The sequence below is a fragment of the Mobula birostris genome, chromosome 29 (assembly GCF_030028105.1).
Source record: "Mobula birostris isolate sMobBir1 chromosome 29, sMobBir1.hap1, whole genome shotgun sequence".
In the NCBI taxonomy this organism is placed as follows: domain Eukaryota; kingdom Metazoa; phylum Chordata; class Chondrichthyes; order Myliobatiformes; family Myliobatidae; genus Mobula; species Mobula birostris.
Genome location: NC_092398.1, coordinates 1,630,882 through 1,647,039, shown reverse-complemented (window position 1 = coordinate 1,647,039; position 16,158 = coordinate 1,630,882). Strand labels below are relative to the sequence as shown.

Genomic DNA, 16,158 nt, shown 5'->3' with positions numbered 1-16,158 from the left:
TCAAAACTCTATCATCCTCTGCCTTAAAGATGTCCAATGACTTGGCCTTCACAGGCAACAAATTCACAGATTCTCCACCCTCTGGCGGGAGGCAGGAGGAGAAGGTGGCGGCGCGACGCAGCGCGCGCAGCTCTCCGCTGAAATGATGTCATATTTGTAAGTAGGATGCCGTGCACAATCCTGATTTGATGGAGACAGACGTGAGAAGCATAGCAACATCTGGAGAAATTTCTGAGATGCCTGGTTTGCTGCCGCTGCTACTGTGCGATCGAGAATTTCCGGAGGGAAGGCCCCAAAATCCCCGGTTTTGCCTGCTGCTGGCGACCGAGACTGAGGTCCAAGTGCTCGGCAGAGATGGTGCCCGGTACTCGGTGTCGGAGGGCTGATCGGGGGCTCGAAGTTTTCGGACGACTCAGAGTCGGACTGTGGGCGGGCATTGCAGGGAGAGTTTTCTTCCTTCTCCTGTCTGCATGAGATGTGGGACTTTCGAGAGACTTTGAACTTTTTTACTGTGCCATGGCCTGTTCTTCATCAAGTTATGGTATTGTTGCACTGTTGTGACTATATGTTATAATTATGTGGTTTTTGTTAGTTTTTCAGTCTTGGTCTGTCCTGTGTTTCCGTGATATCACACCGGAGGAATATTGTATCACTTCTTAATGCATGCATTACTAAATGACACTAAAAGAGTACTGCCTGTCCTCATAATCTAATCTAAATGTCCTGAAGAAGGGTCTTGGCCCAGAATGTTGACTGTTACTGAGTTCTGCCAGCATTTTGTGTTGTGATGCTCAGGATTTCCAGCTTCTGCAGAATCTCCTGAGTTTATGTCTGCTAGACGGTCTCACTATTTGTGTCAGATCAACCATCCCCTCTGGGAGCAGCTTCATCAAGTGGGCACGTCGGGCCAAGAAGGTGGTTGCACCCAGATGGTTAGGGGTAAGCAATCGTGCCCCGTGCTATCAGTGACAGCCTGATCCCACAAGCAAAAACAAGATGCAAATAGAACTTTACAAGAGAGGCTGGACAGATGCTAATTCTGCCCTGTGATTTTAAATTATTTCTGACTTTATGACCGTGGTGTTTGGAGCCATGGAACTGTCCATTATATTTCACCGCAAGCCAGGGCTTGTCTTTATAGCTCTGGCCGAAATGAGATGCTGTATTTTTAAAAATAAATTCCTTTGACAAGGCGTCAGGTTGTCCAGGAAGTCGGCGCAGAAACTGAGCAAGCAACAGCAATTGTTAATCACGTCAAACTGACAGCTACGACAAGCAGAATCAAAGTTACAAAAGGCTACCATACAAGGAAAAGAGAACTACTTTTGTATAGGGGCTCTCAGAATCACAATCCAATTGGTTATCATTGGTATATCTCATGAAACTTGTTGTTTTGCAGCGGTAGTACAGTGCAATTTGTAAAATATTCTGTAAGTTACAGCGAGGAATGTATTAAAAATATATATAAGTAGGGCAAAAAAGGGAATAAAATAGCGAGCTGATGTTCATGGGTTCATGGACTGTTCAGAAGTATCATGAGGGAGGGGAAGAAGTTGCTCCTAAAATGTTAAGTGTTGCTCCTCAGGCTGCTGATGACATGAGGGCATGCACCGGATTGCAAGGGTCCTTAATGGTTCAAAGTATATTTATTATCAAAGTAAGTATGGAGTATAAACCCTGAGATTCATCTTCCCCACAGACAGCCTCAAAACAAAGAAAACCATGGAACCCATTCAAAAAAAAAGCATTAAACCGCACCATACACAAAAAAATCACCCAAACGGCAACAAAAAAATCACCCAAACAGCAACAAAAATATCACCCAAACGGCAACAAAAATATTCACCCAAACAGCAACAAAAAAATCACCCAAACGGCAACAAAAAAATCACCCAAACAGCAACAAAAAAATTCACCCAAACGGCAACAAAAAATCACCCAAACAGCAACAAAAAAATTCACCCAAACGGCAACAAAAAACACGCGAAAAACACAGAAAATAAAAAACAGAATCAAGGTTCCAGGCATATTCAGTTCAGCTCAGTGTTCGTTATCTGCAGACCGTCCCGATCAAAATCGTCCAAATTAACAACAGAGAAAGGAGCAACCAGAGACCAGAAACACATCAGAACGTGAACTGCAGAGTGAGAGAGTCAGAGGGAGAGGGGAAGGGAGAGGGGGAGGGAGCCCTGGTGCTTCGATACCAGACGGTGATACAACCTGTTAGAATGCTGTCCATGGTTTATCTGTAGAAATTTGCCAGAGTCGTTGGTGACATACCAAATGTCTAATGATGTAAAGCCTTTGATGACTTTGGACGTGCCAAAGTATTTCCTATCCAATTAAGTACTTACAAAGTGCATTGCACTTGTCCACACTGGGCAGAGGCTTGTCTAAACCAAGTCTGTCTCAGGAAAATGTGATGGCACCCAGTTTGGAATGGAGATAATTCTCACTGGGGGCATCACAGTAGCGGTTAACATGACACTATTACTGCTCGGGGCATCAAAGTTCAGAGTTCAATCCCCAAGTCCTCTGTAAGGAGTTTGTACGTCCTCCCCATGAAATAATGGGTTTCCTCCGGGGGCTCTGGTTTCCTCCCACAATCCAAAGACGTACCAGTTAGTAGGTTAACTGGTCGCTGTAAATTGGTGATTTGGCAAGGGTTAAATTGGTGGTTGCTGGGTAGCACAGCTGAACGGATTGGAAGGGCCTATTCTGCACTGTATCTCAATAAAAATTAATTCATGTTTTAACTCGAGGAGCAGAACTATTTAGAGATGCTAAGGTTCCAGAAGCATTGGTGGTCTATAAAAGCCAAACAAGAGATGTTTCTAGAGGTGGAGAACATGGAAAGTAGAGAGGTCATAAGACCACAAGATCATAAGACATAGGAGCAGAATCGGGCCATTTGGCCCATCGAGTCTGCTCCGCCATTTCATCATGGCTGATCCATTTTCTCTCTCAGGTCATGTCGAACTCGTACAAGCGTTGAATTTGGATGCACGGTGTATCGTGAACAATTTCAGGAAACTGGAACGGAAAGAGAATAAAGAAGGAAGCATCAACGGACGGAGTGGCAGTAAAGAGAATTCATAAACCTGAGATGACTTTGACATGAATTCCTCCAGCATTTTCTGCACGTTGCTATGTTAGCCATTATTCCAAAAATACAAAATACTGTATGAAACAATTAATGCCGACTGATTATCCAGGATGTGAATTTTGCAGGTGTAAACCCTGTGAGTACGCACCGTCTCCCAAGTTCGTGAGACGCTGAGGCTCTGAAGGGTTGAACATGAAGGGGAATCTCTCACACTATTCCCTACACTTTCTTCTACCACAAACAAAAATATATCTCTTCTGTTTTCCAGCAAAAACACATTCCATTATTTGAAAATTAAATACATAATTCATGTTTTCCTTCACAGTTTTCCTTGATGGATGAGTTGGCCAATTAGTTCTTACTTGTAACTGAGAAGTTGTCAGTGTCAGATCACTGAATCCAACATCAATGGAATATCTTTCTGATCTACCAGAGATTCCTTCAGTTGCTTATCAAATTTCACCGCTTCAGAATCCTAAATCCTACACCCACTGGTGTTTGCAGCTTTTTCATAGAACAGAGAGTAGGGCAGCTCAGTAGAAGACCTTCAGCCCACAACATTGTCCCAACCCTTTAACCTACTCCATGATCAATCTAACCCTTCCCTCCTACACAGCCCTCCATTTCTCTATCATCCGTGTGCCCACCTGAGTTCCTTAAATGCTAGTGAAGGGAAGGAGTGCCTTAAACCTCCTTTGGTAGAGACGTATCTCCATACCGTCACCCAAGTAAATGGTTAGGGTATTGAATGCCCTCAGGAAGGACAGTTATTAATCAGCTGAGATAGAAGGACCAAAGATTAATCAAATTTACACACGTCTCAGTGTCATGGTAAGGTAACAAAAGTGATTAATTCTAACAGTTTCTTGAGAAAGGAGTTCAGAACATCCACTTTGTGTGACAGGTTGTATGAAATGATGGTTTAGCTCAAGAGTCGCCCAGTGAAATCTGACAACTGCAATTTGCATTACAATTAAACACAACTGAGCAACAGTGAGATGTCAATGCTCAAGCTGCATAAGGCACTCCTTCCCTCCACTAGCCTGCAGGTCACCCTTGGGCAAGGTGTAGCACCTGTTTAGCCCCCCCCCCACCGATCAGGGTCATGTGAAGACATGGGAGCAGGTGGTGGAGGGTCGTACCAGCAGCTGGTGCACATCACAAGTCCTGGTTATGTGACCACTGACACCAAGTAGACAATCTCTGAAGAGTATTGATAATGGCTGGGGTCACCCGTCTTGTAAGGTCACTGCCCAGAAGAAGACAATGGCAAACCACTTCCGTAGAAAAATTTGCCGAGAACAATCATGGTCATGGAAAGACCGCGATCACCCATGTCACATGACACCATGCAAAATGATGATGTCATATGACACAGCACATAATGATGATAAACTGTTTTTAACAAACTCCGTTGCATTTAAATTTATGTCAAGTGGACATTAGTAATTTCTTTGAGATACATCCGCTTTGATTTGTTTACGTTATAATCATAATGCAGTTTAAGAAACACTCAGTTTATTATCAAGGGCTTTTACACATCTGTCCATAAGTTGAAAAAAGAGCTTGCTGTGGAAGTTAACTCGTCTCCTCTCTCTGCAGATGCTCCCTGATGTTCTGAATACTTCCTGCAATTTCTGCTTTTATTAAAGAAACAGTGAAAGAAAGATAGAAAGAAAGTGTTTAGCTTTGTCACACGTACATCGAAACATGCAGTGAAATGCATCATTTGTGACAAATCAGATGGTGACAACGTATATCAGCTGTCAGAGTAGTGTCACAGAAACAATCTGGCACTCAACATCTGTAAGACCAAAGAACTGATTGTGGACTTCAGAAAGGGTAAGATGAGGGAACACATTCCAGTCCTCGTAGAGGGATCAGAAGCAGAAAAAGTGAGCAATTTCAAGTTCCTGGGTGTCAATATCTCTGAGGATCTACCCTGGGTCCAACATCTTGATGTAGCTACAAAGAAGGCACAACAGAAGCTATATTTCATGAGGAATTTGAGGAGATTTGTTATGTCACCCAAGACACTCACTAATTTTTGCAGGTGTACCGTTGAGAGCATTCCAACTGGCTGCATCATAGTATGATACAGGGATGGGGACGGGGGTGTGTGGGGGTGAGGGTGATCTACTGTACAGGATCCAAATAAGCTGCAGAGAGTTGTAAACTTAGTCAGCTCCATCATGGGCACTAGCCTCCCCAGCTTCCAGGACATCTTCAAGGTGCGATGACCCAAAAAGATGGGTCATCATTAAGGACCCCAATCACTCAGGTCATGCCTTGATCTCATTGCTACCATCAGGGAGGAGGTACAGGAGCCTGAAGACACACACTCAATGATTCAGGAACAGCTTCTTCCCCTCTGCCATCCGATTTCTGAGTGGACATTGAACCCATGAACACTACCTCACTACTTTTTTATTTCTATTTTTGCACTATTTATTTAATATAGACATACTTACTCTAATTTGTGGTTTTTATCCATTATTATGTATTGCAATGTACTGCTGTCACAAAGACAACAAATTTCATGACATACACCAGTGATATTAAACATGACTCTGAAATCAAATCCGTGAGGATTCTGCTGGGCAGCTCACAAGTCTGACCATGCTTCCAGCGGCAACATAGCATGTCCACAACTCACTAATCCTAACCCCTATGTTTTGGAAGGGGGGAGGGAACTGGAACATTTGGAGGAGACCCATGTGGTTACAGGGAGATCATACAAACTCCTTACAGACAACGATGGGAGTCGAACCCCAGCCTTACAGCTGATGAGTTACGCTAACCACTGCATTGCCATGCTGCCCTGCAAAGCAAACTGGTGCAATGTCTTCTCAAAGGTTCCACATGTGAGGCTTTTAAAGGAAATGTTTACACATGAAGTAAAGGACGTGTTTCTGAATTGAACATATAAAGGAGGGGGAGTGTGCAGGACTTGCGTAGGAGAAAATGATTGAGCGAAGTTTGCCAGTATCTAAATCTTGGGCTTCCCTGTTTACACTTTCCATTAATGATATGGTGGAATGAACTTTTAATGAAGATTTATTACGAGATTTTCCGACAGCAGCACACCATGAGCGATCTGTTGGTGTGAGGAAGATTGATTGCAGATTGTACTCTGCCAGTCTCTGACTGGTCTCGTTCAGCCTCCTTCAGGCACTCAAATCAGGGATCCCCGGGGATAATCAGGCTCAGCCAGTGGGGGTTGCCATAAGGAAGCAATGAGGTGGGGAAATGAAACACAGACTGGGAATTGCGGACAGGAGAGATAATTGAGACAAAGTGGAGACTGGAAAAATTGCTTTTATACTCAGCGGCCACTTTATTAGGTACATCTGCTGGTTAATTCAAATATCCGAACAGCCAATCATCAGCAACACAATGCATAAAAGCATGCAGACTTGGTCAAAGGTTCAGATGTCATCCGGACCAAACATCAGAATGGGGAAGAAATGTGACCTCAGGGACGTTGACTGTAGAATGATTGTTGGTGTCAGACAGGATGGTTTAAGTATCTCAGAAACTGCTGATCTCCTAGGATTTTCACGCACAACATCTTCCAGAGTTTACAGAGAATGGTGCAAGAAACAAACAAAAAACATCTGTGAGGTACATATCCTTGCAAGAGTTTCAATATAAAAACTTCCTCTGTCAGGAAATGTAGAGGAGTCCTTGTGCGGGCTTCCCTGAAGGTTAATTGGGAGGTTGAGTCGGTGCTGAGGAAGGTAAATGCAATGTTAGCATTCATTTCAAGAGACTGGAATATAAAAGCAAGGATGCAATGTTGAGGCTTTATAAAGCACTGGTGAGGCCTCACTTGGAGTATTGTGCGCAGTTTTGGGCCCCTTATCTAAGAAAGGATGTGCTGACATTGGTGAGGGTTCAAAGGAAGTTCACAAAAATTATTCCAGGAATGAAAGGGCTACCAGATGAGAAGCATTTGATGGCTCTGGGCCTGTACTCACTGGAATTCAGTAGAATAAGGGGTGACCTCATTGAAACCTATCAAATATTGAAAGTCCTTGATAAAGTGCATGTGGAGAGGATTTTTCCTATGATGGGAAAGTTTAAGACTAGAGAATAGAGAGGCTTCCATTTGGAATGGAGATGAGGAGGAATTTCTTTAGCCAGAGAGTTGTGAATCTGTGGAATTCATTGCCACAAGCGGCTGTGGAGGCCAAGTCACTGGGTACATTTAAGGCAAAGGTTGATTGATTCTTGATTGGTCAGGGCATGAAGGGATACGGGGAGAAGGCAGGAGATTGGGGCTGAGAGGGGGATGGATCAGCCATGATGAAATGGTGGAACAGACTCGGTGGGTCAAATGGCCTAATCTGCTCCTTTATCTTATAGTCTTATGGTCTAAAAGCAGAACAGTGGAGATGATTTTAGTAAATGAGAACTTACTAGTTAATCTTAAACTAACAAGCCACAAGAGGCCATGAAACAGGATAGAACAGGTACCTAACATGGCAAGGCAACAAGGTAATTGAACAGTAGGAACAACTGATTGAGGCTAGCTGGTCCAATGGAGGAACAAAAGACTGTGGCTGGGAGTTGGGTTTAAATAGGCTGCAGGTGATCAGTTGCGAATGAGTGGCAGGTGATCAGTTGCGAATGAGTGGCAGATGATCAGTTGGGAATGAGTGGCAGGTGATCAGTTGGGAATGAGTGGCAGGTGATCAGTTGGGAATGAGTAGCAGGTGATCAGTTGGGAATGAGTGGCAGGTGATCAGTTGGGAATGAGTACCAGGTGATCAGTTGGGAATGAGTGGCAGGTGATCAGTTAGAAATAGGTGGCAGGTGATCTGTTGGGAATGAGTGGCAGGTGATCAGTTAGAAATAGGTGGCAGGTGATTCCAAATAGCTGGGAGGGGACTGGGAGGGGACTGGGAGGGGCCTGCCTGCGAAGGCCTGACACCCTCAGGTTAAGCTGCGTGAATAGGCACTAGAACATAGAACATCAAACATTACAGCACAGTGCAGGGCATTCAACCCATGTCCTTTTAACCTATTTTACAGTGGGGTAACGTAATTGGGAGAAATGTACATAATTCACAACCACTGACATTGAGTTGGTGTTTTGCTTTAAGAGGCTGGTAACATGATGACATTGTTATGTAAGGATTTTTAGCGCACTTTGGTGGTGTAGGTTTTGGAGTTGAATAAAATGAGGTTCGTTAAACATAAAACACCTCACTTCATTTTATAAACCTACATTGGTTACCCTGATACTCTAGGATGCTTCCAGCATTATGGAACATGCCTGCCGATGCAGCTGCTTTCAAACTACCAGAGTTTTGGGAGCAAAATGCCGTCGCTTGGTTCATACAAACTGAGGCCTAGTTCGCTCTACAAGAAATCTCCGCAGCCGACACCAAATCCTACTATGTAGTAGCGCCGCTCACTAACTCCACGGCTGCGAGAGTGGTGAGTCTGCTTGAACACCCGCCTGAACACAATAAATAGTGATCACTGAAAACTCACCTTTTACAGACTTCTGGACTGTCGGAGTCTGAGTGTGCCAAACAGTTGTTCTCCTCTCCCGGCCTCGGCTAGGCCTTCAGAGCTAATGGACCGCTTGCTATCTCTCCTGGGAAATCACCATCCTTGTTTTATTTTTAAAGAGCTCTTCATGCAGCAAATGCCTGATCAAGTTCACATAGCCCTCGCTAATGCATCCACGATGGACTATAGGGAGCTTACTAAAATGGCTGATAGTCTACACTCAGCCAGCAGTGGTGCATCATTCCTCCTCCTTTCTCTACCTCAATAAGCCTGGTCAGCAAGGCCCCCAACACATGCACGAGGACCTCTGCAGAACAGACGGTGCTGGACCTGTGTTTTTACCATGCTCGCTTTGGTACGAACGCTAGGACATGGTGACTGTCTCGCAACTTCAACAGTGCCAGCACATTGAGATATCAGAGGTCCGTGAACACCGTGGGTTCCAGCTGCCAGGGTTGTCTACTGTTCATTATGGACACCCTTTCAGGGTGACACGGGTGCTCAAGTGAGTGTGCTGCCAGCATCCACTATCGACGAGAAGGCAAAGAGCGACATAGCTCTCTGGAGACCACCAACAGCAGCAGGATCCAGACTTAACGGGACACGACGGGTGACGCTTTGCTTCTGGGGGGCGACGTTACATGGGGTTTTGTCCTGGCTAGTGGCTAGACCTCTTTCCTGTGTGTTCAAGGGCTGTTAGTCGATCTTAAGAACTGCCAGCTTATGAAAGTCAAGGACTTTTGGTCGTTACCCTGCTCCCCCAATAAGCCCCCACAACGACTCTGTCAAGCACATTCACCACTGCATGTGAACTTACTCGACCGCTGGGCAAATTCCCAAACCTCAACAAACCCACATTCTCCACTACAGTCACAAAACACGGGGGCGAACACCACATTCCCACAACTGGCCCCCCAGTCCATGCCCACATGCGTAGACTGGGTCGAGAAAAGCTGGCAACCGCAAAGGCTGAGTCTGCCAACATGGGAAGACTTGGCATCATATGCTGGTCAAATAGCCCCCAGGTTTCACCCCTCGGTACGGTCCCTAGGTCTGATGGTGGATGCCGCCCAGGTGGTGATTACCGACGTCTTAACAATCGTTACTCAGTTTCACACATTCATCACTTTCTGGCAAGTTTAGCCGGAAAGTTAATTGTTTCCAAATTTGTTCTAGTTAGGAGCTACCATTAGGTGCCTGCGTACTTAGAGAACTTTCCCAAGACAGTTGTGATAACCTGTATAGCCTTTTTGAGTTTCTCTGCATGCTGTTTGGACTGAAGCATGCAGCACAGACTTTCCAACAGCTGCTGGACTCTGTATTAAAATACTTAGATTTTCTTCTTGTTTACCTGGATGATACACTTGTTGCCAGTGCATCCAGCTCTGAATGTGAATCTCATCTCCGCGTACTTTTCCAGCGCTTAAGCCAACACGTGTTGATTATTAACCATGATAATTGCTAGCTTGGGTTGTCAGCCATTGACTTTCTCGGCCATCGCATCTCCATAGATGGTGCAAAACCCCTCGCGTCACAAGTAGCCATTATGTATTTCCCACCGCCTCTTCAGGAGTTTTTAGGCATGGTGAATTTCAATCATCGCTTCATTCCGAAAGCTGCTGAACTTAAGAGTTTGTTAAATATCTCAAATACAGCTGCCTCTACCATACATTCCACACATCTACCACTCTCTTTGTAAAAAAAATGACATTCCCCCGATACTTTCCTTCAATCGCTTTAAAAGTATGCCCCCTCCCTTCATATCAGCTATTTCCACCCTGGGAAGAAAAGTTCTCTGGCTTCACCCCAAAGACAAAATCCCATCCTCATGACATGCTCGCTCATCCAGGCAGCATGCTGGTAAATCTCCTCTGCAGCCTCTTTAAAGCTCCACATTCTTCCTACAATGAGGTGACCAGAACGGAACACAATACTCCAAGTGTGGTCTAACCAGACGTGCAATGTTATCTTGCAGATCTTGGACTCAACCACCCGGCTAATTAATAAAAATCTACGATCGTGCTGAGAAATCTCACCAAACTTCTCAAAGTTCACCGGAAGTGTGTGCTGAGTTGAAATAGAACAGTAAAAATACACTTACTCTATTTTTTTAAACTTTTCAAATCCTGCAGCCACATAATAGCAGCCATTCTGTAGTTGATTTAACGCAAGGACGCGGTGTCGCCCACTTGGCGTGTAGATGTTCCTCACGGCCACTGGAGCACTGATGTTATTTGTTACCTCATTTAAAAAGGTCTCAAACGTTAGAATCTGCCTCTGGTTGATGACAAGCTTCCTTCCAGTAAAGAAAGGGTCTCCATTCTTAAAGACCACAACATTTTTTGCCTGGGGAACAGGGGGAATACCTGTTGAGGCCATTTTCCTTCACAGAGCCAGCGTCCTTCCCCTTAATCCATATCCAGCTGCGAGGAGAGTTACAGCGTGCTGTGGGTGACCGTGGAGTGTAGAGGTAACTTGGTTTCCATGGCTGTGTTTCCATCAATGCTTGCATTGTGTGGAGAGCTGCCAGCACGACAGCAGCTTGACACAATCAGGAAAAATTTAAACCTATTGTTTGCTTACAGGCTTCACAATCAAAGCACGCCACACTTCTGAGTCATACCTGCTTCAAAGCGGGGGCCAGAAGGTGCACATTCAATGTGGCTCGGCGCAGCTCAAATGCCATCTATAGATTTAACAATGGCACAACTATTGCTGGCAGAATTTCAGGAGGCGACGAGGAGGAGTACAGGAGTGAGATAGATCAGCTGAATGAGTGGTGTCAAAACAAAATCCTTGCACTCAATGTCAGTAAGACCAAGGAACTGACTGAGGACTCCAGGAAGGGGAAATCGAGGGAACACACACTCACTCCTCAAGGGGTCAGCACTGGAAATGGTGAGCAGTTTCAAGTTCTTGCATATCTAAGATCTATTCTGGGTCCAGTATATCGATGCAATTACAACGAAGGCACGGCAGTGGCAATATTTCAGTAGAAGTTTGAGGAAATTTGGTTTCAAGTCAAGTCAAGTCACTTTTATTGTCATTTCAACCATAAGCTGCTGGTACGGTACACAGTAAAAACAAAACAACGTCCCTCCAGGACCCTGGTGCTACATGAAACAACACAAAACTACACTAGACTATGTGAGACAGCACAAGGCTACACTAGACTACGTAAAACAACATAAAAACTGCACTAGACTACAGACCTGCACAGGACTACATAAAGTGCACAAAACAGTGCAGGGCAGTACAATAATTAATAAACAAGATAATTGGCACGGTAGAGGACAAATTACAATATAATAATAAATGATGTAGATGTCAGTCTAGACTCTGAGTATTGAGGAGTCTGATAGCTTGAGGGAAGAAACTGTTACATAGTCTGGTTGTGAGAGCCCGAATGCTTCGGTACCTTTTGCCAGATGGCAGGAGGGAGAAGAGTTTGTGTGAGGGGTGGGTGGGGTCCTTCACAATACTGTTAGCTTTGCGGGTGCAGCGTGTGGTGTAAACGTCTGTAATAGCGGGAAGAGAGACCCGATGATCTTCTCAGCTGACCTCATTGACACTTGCAAATTTCTACGTGGAGACCATTCTAAATGGTTGCTTCACCGTCTGGTATGGGGTGGGGGTGGGGTGGGGAACTGCAGAGAGCTGTAAACTCAGCCAGCTCCATCATGGGCACTAGCCTCCAGCCTCGAGGACATCTTCAGAAGCCAATGACTCAAAAAGACCTAGGACGTGCCGTCTTCTCATTGCTAATATCAAGAAGGAGGTACAAGAGCCTGAAGACATACCATCAATATTTCAGGATCAGCTTCTTCCCCTCTGACGTCAGATTGCTGTAATTTATAGTTTTTATTACATATTGCAATGTACTGCTGCCACATAGCAACACATTTCATGGCATACAGTATGTCGGTGATAAAAGACCCGATTCCGATCCTGCTCCAGACCCCTTGTCACCTGCAGTACAATCGGACTTCAGTCCCTAACAAGAGCCTGTTACTCTGGGTGAGCAGCTTCATGTAGAGAGATACACAGGGAAATTCACATCTGTGAGGACATTAACAGATATCCGTTGAGGCAGTGGTCAGATGTCAGCTGGTGATATGGAAGAGAAGGCTTTGTCACTACAACCTTACAGTGAGGTGTCCACTGGTCAGGGTCAGCCATGGAAGTTGTGTCCAAGCCAGGGAAAATGCTAAACCTTACAAGCAGCCATCATAATCGAAGACCCCACCTACCCCAAACATTCTTTCTACTCCCATCTCCTAGTGGGCAGGAGAGAGAAAATCTTAAAAGTATCAGAATCAGAATCAGAATCCTAATCCTTTATTATCGCCAAGTACGTGGACACATACAGGGAACTTGATGCCGGTTTCCCTGAGCTCTCGCTGTACAGAATCAAAAAGCAAACAAAACAATAGTGCAAATAATCGTGGACTATATACAATGAGGTATACCTGTGTATGTACAGGTGGACTTGGTTTATAATAGACTAAAATTCAAGTGTTCATAAGACTGATGGCATACGGAAAGAAACTGTTCTTGTACCTATTTGTCCTGGCATACAGTGATCTAAAGCGCCTACCAGAAGGAAGGAGTTGGAACAGGTGATGTCCAGGGTGTGATGGGTCTACAATGATGCTGCTTGCTCACTTCCTGACTCTAGATGCGTATAAGTCCTGGATCGAGGGCAGCTTCATGCCAATAATCCTTTCCGCAGCCCTGATGGTTCTTTGGAGTCTATTCTTGTCTTGTTTGGTAGCTGATCCAAACCAGATAGTGATGGACGAACAGAGAACAGACTGGATTATTCCTGAATAGAATTGAATCAGCAGCTCCTGAGGCAGGTTGTACTTCTTGAGTTGACGTAGGAAGTACAACCTCTGCTGAGCCTTTTTGATAAGAGTGTCCATGTTGGGTGTCCACTTCAGGTCCTGGGAGATTGTGACATGTACCAACAGGCTCAGGTTCGGCTTCCACCCCGCTCTTATAAGACTATTCGATGGTCCCTAGTATGATAAGATAAACTCTTGACCTCACGATCTACCTCATCACGATTGTGTTTACCTGCACTGCACTTCGTCTGTCCACCCAGGTGCGACGCCCAACCAACGTCAGCTTTGTTGAGTTGGTGCACGGTGACCAGCTCACTTTGTGTTACACGCACATTATAGGAAGCTTTCTGAAGATCTCACCGCACTGCCACTACGGTATCTTGCTTTCCCCAAATCGCTCTCCCTCCAGGCGCTCTTCAGAGAGATCTTCCATACCGGGTAGCGTGGCAGCGTAACAGTTCATGTACCCCTGTGCCAGAGACCCGGGGTTCAAATCCCACTGCCGCCTGTAAGAAGTTTGTACATTCATTCGTGACCACGTGGGAGCTCCAGTTTCCTCCCACATTCCAAACCCGTACGGTTGGTAGGTTAATTTGTTGTAGGGGGTAATTGGGTGGCGTAGACTCACTGAGCCAAAGGTATTAGTACGGTAACACACACAGAATGCCGGAGGAACTCAGCAGGCCAGGCAGCATCTATGGAAAAGAGTAAACAGTCAATGTTTCAGGCCAAGAACCTGCGTCAGGACCCCTCGTAGATCCTGATGGAGGGTCTCGGCCCAAAACGCCAACTGCGTACTCTTTTCCATAGATGCTGCCTGGCCTGCTGAGTTCCTCCAGCATTCTGTGTGTGTTGCTCGGACTTCCAGCATCTGCAGATTTTCTCGTCTTTGTTTTAAGATGCCGCTGCAGAATCCCAGCGGCTTCTGACTGGTGGCCGATGAAACAAGGAAAACAACTGAATACTTTGTTAATCACTCTTTTTCTGGTAAACGTTCATCGCAAGTTATAGTCTGTAACTTCCCTTTGGACTTGGAGGCAATTCGATGTGGAAGAACTAAGGTGAGGCAAGGCAGCGGGCCCATTGCCAAGAGCGAGGAAAACCAGTGTTCGATCGATTTAAGTGCTGGGCTGAATCAGAAAGGTCGGGTACAGGCCAAATCGAGGTGACGAGAGTGAGGCCCCAGAGCGTATGGAGGTGACTGAACCCGATGTTTGGATGAGGATTTAGGGCCAGATTGAAAAGGTCAGGGTGTCGGGGCCAGTTCAGGTGACTGCTCCACTCTGCACTGAACTAAGGGTTTGGGGATGGACTCTCTTTCTTTTCAAATCTTTTTATTATTATTATTATTATCCAAAATTAACACCAGTACATCAAAGTAAGCAACACCTACTATGTCTCAGGAATAAAAACATTATTTTAAAGATTGAAAAAATTTTGGTGATAAAAAAACCCTACTAAGCAAGAAAAAGTGGGGGGAAACCCCCATTAGGTGTTCAACCCCGGAGCCATGCGTCATACAAAAAGCTTCTAAAGATAAACATCAAACCGCCAGCAAGAAAAAAAATGTACCAAAAATTTACAATTAGATCGTGGAGGAAATCTATCAATTAACTCAAATGATAATAACGAGCAAATGAGCCCCATCTTTTCTCAAAATCAAATAAAGGTTCAAAGGTTTGACTTCTAATTTTCTCCAAACTAAGACATAGCATCACTTGAGAGAACCATTGTGACAAAGTGGAAGCTGATGTATCCTTCCACTTCAACAAAATGGCCCTCCTAGCTATCAATGTTACAAATGCAATAACATGTTGGTCAGACACAGAGATACCATGGATATTTTGAGGAATTATCTGGGGATGGACTCTCATTGTAGACTTCAGTTCTGAAGTTATTCAGAGACAGGGGAGTGTTTGTGCTTGAGCTAAGCAGTGTGGAGATTAAGGTTCACCAGCTAGTTAGTGCTTGGCCCTGCCACATGTTCACCCCGGACCCATGAGAGACAAGCTCACAATGGCCTTTGTTTCATCGCGACTGAGTCATTGCAGAGTAATAGCTCCCACTGCCTTGCCCATTTCTACCTCAGGAGGTGATAGAGGCTGCTCTACTCCCTCTGAGAAAGGGCAGTAGGCAGCCAGCTCTACCTGTGGGGACAAGTGGCAGTCTGAGTCATCAGACACCGTGGTATACTGGTTCAACCCCTGGCAGATCATTCACAGAGGCCTAAACTACTGATGCAGAGACAGAGGTCCAAATCCCAGCAGTGCCACAGTAGAATTTAAACTCCTGTAATTAAATCTGTCTCGGGAGGAGGTTGCGTCTGTAGTAAGGAAGGCAAATACAATGTTAGCATTCATTTCCAGAGGACCAGAATATAAAAGCAAGAATGGGATGTTGAGACTTTATAAGACACTGGTGAGGACTCACTTGGAGTATTGTGAGCAAGTTTTGGTCCCTTATCTAAGAAAAGATATGCTGGTATTGGAGAGGATCCAGAGGAGGTTTCATGAGAACGATTCCAGGAAGGAAAGGGTTAATGCACGAGGAGCATTTGATGACTCTAGTCCTGTACTCACTGGAGTTTAGAAAAATGAGGGGGAGAATCTCATTGAAATCTATCAAATATTGAAAGGCTGAGATAGAGTGGACATGGAGAGGATGTTTCCTGTACTGGGGGGT

The 16,158-nt window shown here is 45.0% G+C and overlaps 1 protein-coding gene across 1 annotated transcript in view; it reads right to left on the bottom strand.

Moving 5' to 3' along the window:
- The window catches only part of dcdc2b (doublecortin domain containing 2B), a 141,191-nt gene extending 130,183 nt beyond the window's left edge, over nt 1-11,008 (bottom strand). Inside the window, exon 1 of the mRNA XM_072246227.1 lies at nt 10,731-11,008. Coding sequence (XP_072102328.1) covers nt 10,731-11,008 — 278 coding nt within the window. The remainder of the gene's footprint in view (nt 1-10,730) is intronic.
- Nucleotides 11,009-16,158: the final 5,150 nt, after the last annotated feature.